At 42.2% G+C, this 4,545-nt stretch overlaps 1 protein-coding gene across 2 annotated transcripts in view; it reads left to right on the top strand.

The window, feature by feature from the left end:
* The first annotated feature begins 1,105 nt into the window (after positions 1 to 1,105).
* The window catches only part of LOC123182804 (beta-galactosidase 8), a 9,503-nt gene continuing 6,063 nt past the window's right edge, over positions 1,106 to 4,545 (top strand). The window contains exons 1-7 of one of the 2 annotated variants that reach the window (XM_044595474.1): positions 1,106 to 1,443; positions 1,558 to 1,671; positions 2,429 to 2,624; positions 3,164 to 3,252; positions 3,360 to 3,440; positions 3,542 to 3,636; positions 4,395 to 4,465. In XM_044595474.1, coding sequence (XP_044451409.1) covers positions 1,369 to 1,443; positions 1,558 to 1,671; positions 2,429 to 2,624; positions 3,164 to 3,252; positions 3,360 to 3,440; positions 3,542 to 3,636; positions 4,395 to 4,465 — 721 coding nt within the window. In that variant the 5' untranslated portion in view covers positions 1,106 to 1,368. The remainder of the gene's footprint in view (positions 1,444 to 1,557; positions 1,672 to 2,428; positions 2,625 to 3,163; positions 3,253 to 3,359; positions 3,441 to 3,541; positions 3,637 to 4,394; positions 4,466 to 4,545) is intronic. The other variant, XM_044595473.1, reaches the window with a different exon arrangement.

Raw genomic sequence — 4,545 nt, 5'->3', positions numbered from 1 at the left:
TTCAATTAATCATATTACTAAGAACTCCCACTTAGATAGACATCTCTCTAATCATCTAAGTGATCACGTGATCCAAATCAACTAAATCATGTCCGATCATCACGTGAGATAGAGTAGTTTCAATGGTGAACATCACTATGTTGATCATATCTACTATATGATTCACGCTCGACCTTTCGGTCTCAGTGTTCCGAGGCCATATCTGCATATGCTAGGCTCGTCAAGTTTAACCTGAGTATTCCGCGTGTGCAACCGTTTTGCACCCGTTGCATTTGAACGTAGAGCCTATCACACCCGATCATCACGTGGTGTCTCAGCACGAAGAACTTTCGCAACGGTGCATACTCAGGGAGAACACTTATACCGTGAAATTTAGTGAGAGATCATCTTATAATGCTACCGTCGATCTAAGCAAAATAAGATGCATAAAAGATAAACATCACATGCAATCAATATAAGTGATATGATATGGCCATCATCATCTTGTGCTTGTGATCTCCATCTCCGAAGCACCGTCATGATCACCATCGTCACCGGTGCGACACCTTGATCTCCATCGTAGCATCGTTGTCGTCTCGCCAACTATTGCTTCTACGACTATCGCTACCGCTTAGTGATAAAGTAAAGCAATTACAGGGCGATTGCATTGCATACAATAAAGCGACAACCATATGACTCCTGCCAATTGCCGATAACTCGGTTACATAACATGATCATCTCATACAATAAAATTTAGCATCATTCGACATACATTTTGCATAGGCCAAAATGCTTAACTCTTTTGCCTAAAACTTTGCGGGTAGCATTTGGATGTGACTATTAATACATAAAAAATATTAGGATTTTTTTTCACATTTCAAAAATCGTTTTTCGCGCGACGTGCTCGCGGACCCAAACTGGATTTCCGGTTTATCGCGGCTCATAGTTTAGTAAAAAAATATTTTTTAAGGGACAGTAAACAAAAGGTTGAGATGCCGTCACGTCGTCGGTATTATATAGCACAAAAGAATCTGAAAATCTCTGGATAAACAGCATCTCCCACCAGGCAACGACACAGCACAACCGTGTTATTTACTGATGAGAAAATGACAGAGCCAAGACCCAAGTCCCAGTCCGCTTCTCCGTCAGCGTCAGGCAACCGCAGCCGCACCCCTCCCCTCCCCTCCCCTACCGACCACCTCAGCGCCGGAGACTGCACGCCCATCACGCCGGCGCACGCGCTCGCTCGCTGACGGGCTCCTCCTCCCCGTGCCCGTCGCCAAATCGACCCGCCCCCCAGCGCCTCACGCTTCCCCGCAGCACGAGCTAGAAGGAATCCACTCATTCAGCAGCAGCAGCAGCGGGTGAGCAGAGTCCACCGGGGCCCCAATGGCCTCCGCCGGAAGCTTCGGGAGGCTCTCTCTTCTCCTCGCGCTCTCGCTGTGCTCCGCGCTCGCATCCACGGTACGCACGCGCGCCCTCCCTCGCGCTACCGATCCTTCGCTTGCTCGGGCTTTGGATCGATTTGGTATTGCTGGCGCCTGACTCGTCGTGCGGTGCGGGTGTCGCTGTCGCCAGGTCCCCGGCGAGGCTCCGAGGAGGTTCTGGATCGAGGGCGACGCCTTCTGGAAGGACGGGGCACGGTTCCAGATCGTCGGCGGCGACGTGCACTACTTCCGCATTGTCCCCGAGGTGAATGAATCCCCCCTCCGACTGGTATTGCTGTACATGTCACTGCAAACTGCTAGAGAGCCTGGAGTGGAGTGGAGTGGTTCAGTCAGTAAATTCGCGATGACAAGTGAGGTTCCACTGATAGATTGGTGGTTTTGGCGCATTTCAGAGTATTAGTAAATAGTAATCACGAATTCAGTCAGTTCTGTACATGTGTTGGAGGTTTAGTTCTGACAGAAATTGAAAATTCTGTACATGTTGCGCATTTCAGAAATTCTTTACTAAGTAATCCCTCCGTCTGGAAATACTTGTCGAAGAAATGGATAAAAATGGATGTATCAAGAACTACTTCCATTTTTCCGACAAGTATTTCCGGACGGAGGGAGTACTAGTTTACTAATAATTCTGTACAGTGTGTTCAATCTATCACAGACTGTATTCAACAAATCGGGTGACCTTGAGCTTGCATGGCTCTCATAGATTGACGAAATTGCGACGTCTCTTTGAAACTTTGTACTAAACCAGCGACAATTAATATGGATTGGAGGTAGTAGCACTTTTTTTGTCATACTCGCAGTCTATTTTTTGCTACACCCAGCTTATAAAATGACTGAATAAGCTATCCGAGATGAATTTGTTTTATTGATAGGGAAATAAATGTTTCTGTATGTCTTTCTGATCTGGGTTTGTTTCTAGAGACCATGGCCCATTTATCAGCTTATGTTCTTCCATATATCTTATTGCGAGCTCACTTGCACGTTGCATTCTCTGTGTGCAGTACTGGAAAGATCGCCTTTTAAGGGCTAAGGCACTGGGCCTGAACACAATTCAAACATATGTTCCTTGGAATTTGCACGAGCCGGAACCACAGAGCTGGGAATTCAAGGGTTTCGCTGACATTGAATCGTATCTAAGACTTGCTCAAGAATTAGAAATGCTCGTCATGCTTCGTGTAGGTCCATATATTTGTGGAGGTAATTTCATAGCTTATTGAAATTTTACCATTTCAGCATGTCAATATGACTATCAAGATAATCGTATCCGTGTACTGAGAATAGCAAAGACATGGCTAAGCAGATTTATAAACTTCAGACAAATATTCTAAATAATCGAAATAGTCACCTCTTCATCCTCTGAAATATGTATTTCATAGTCTGCTGATTTTATGGCTGATAAGGCCTTCTAGCTCTTTTACTTACAAAATAACTCTGTAAAAGTCAAAGGACTAACAATAGTCGCAGTGCCAGTTCTCATGTCGGATGTTTTCTGTGACCTTGTCTGATGAAGCAGAGAGTAAAATGCCTCCACTTGATCCAGAACAGAAACCATCATTTCCTCATGCTAATTTACTACGATTAGTTCCTAACTTGTTATACCCGGTTCAGAAGTTCTTTGTATTAGTACAGATTCCATATAGTTTCAGAGTTCGGAGTCGATTGGGTTGTGATAGTTCATACCCTTCGGTTGAGCTTTTTGCCGACGTGATCTATGAATTCTTGAAGCTGTCATGCAGAATGGGATTTAGGGGGATTTCCACCATGGTTGCTCACCATAGAACCAGCCCTTAAACTGCGATCATCAGACTCAACCTATCTTTTCTTGGTAAGCTGCCCAAAACAGCACCAGTTTTAGGGTTTTATGTATGATACTGCCATCATTGCTTTGGGATTTTCTGGAGATATTTTGACCAAGGTTAGCTAGTTCTATAGGTAGAGAGATGGTGGAGAGTCTTGCTCCCAAAAGTAGCACCACTGTTATACGAGAATGGAGGTCCAATTATCATGGTGCAGGCAAGTCCATCATGGTTTAAATCGGTTAACCACTTCATATCCATTTTCATTTCTGTTTTATCCTGCTAACAAGTAACTAATCTTTTATCCCTGTCTAGCAGATTGAAAATGAATTTGGTTCATTTGGAGATGACAAGAATTACCTTCATTACCTTGTTCAGTTGGCCAGACGATATCTGGGGAATGACATTGTTCTGTACGCAGTTTCCCTTCTCATAATTTTTACCTCTTAGTATTGTCTGCTAAATTTATTACTTATTCTATAGATTATGTACAAAGTCATATAGGGTATAACTGTAATTTTGCATACTTACTAGGCATGATAGTGGTGAAATTTCATACAACATTGAGATTGGCCTTGCTAGCAGCGCCCTTTGTGGGAGGTTATAAACCTTAACTGCAAAAATATCATTTACTAGCACCATGTTTGTGTTTACAGTCTAATTCTATTTGTTTTATTTTGCATTCAGAATTGGGCTGAAATAATACTCTTGTCCTGCTTATCAGTTTCCTCTTATAATAAGCAAGATTAGATATGTGCTCAAATAATCCTTTACACGGATAATTTGTATGAAGACATTTAATATTCCCTCCGTTCTTTTTTATAAGATGTTTTGGACAGCTGACATTGAACTGTTTTGGGTGCTGCCTGAATTGTCTAAATGTCTTATAAAAGTGAACAGAGGGAGTACAAGACCTACCTTTTGTTGACACTTTACATTAGATTAACGTACTTGCATTCTGCATTGACAAACCAGAATAAGAAGAGAGTCAAAAGATATCCAGTCGATAAAAAATCACCGTGATGCTCTCATCTGATAGATCTTTCTATTAATTTGTTTATTTTAAGTTTAGAGAAAAGCTTCTGAAAGATAGCATCAATATGCTTGTTTGTTCCTTTGTAAACAGTGGTTATCAAAGTCGTGATTATGAGTTTCACAAATAATCTTTTAGGTATACAACTGATGGGGGCACTACTAATACCTTAAAGAATGGAGCAATTCTTCAAGATGATGTCTTCGCTGGTAAATTAAACTAAATGACTTTTATGATGATGTGAATGTCCTTCCTGTAAAAAAAATATGACGTGGATGTTAGTGTAAAC

The sequence above is a fragment of the Triticum aestivum genome, chromosome 1D, assembly GCF_018294505.1.
Source record: "Triticum aestivum cultivar Chinese Spring chromosome 1D, IWGSC CS RefSeq v2.1, whole genome shotgun sequence".
Classification (NCBI taxonomy): Eukaryota; Viridiplantae; Streptophyta; class Magnoliopsida; order Poales; family Poaceae; genus Triticum; species Triticum aestivum.
This window is presented reverse-complemented; position numbering and strand designations above follow the sequence as displayed.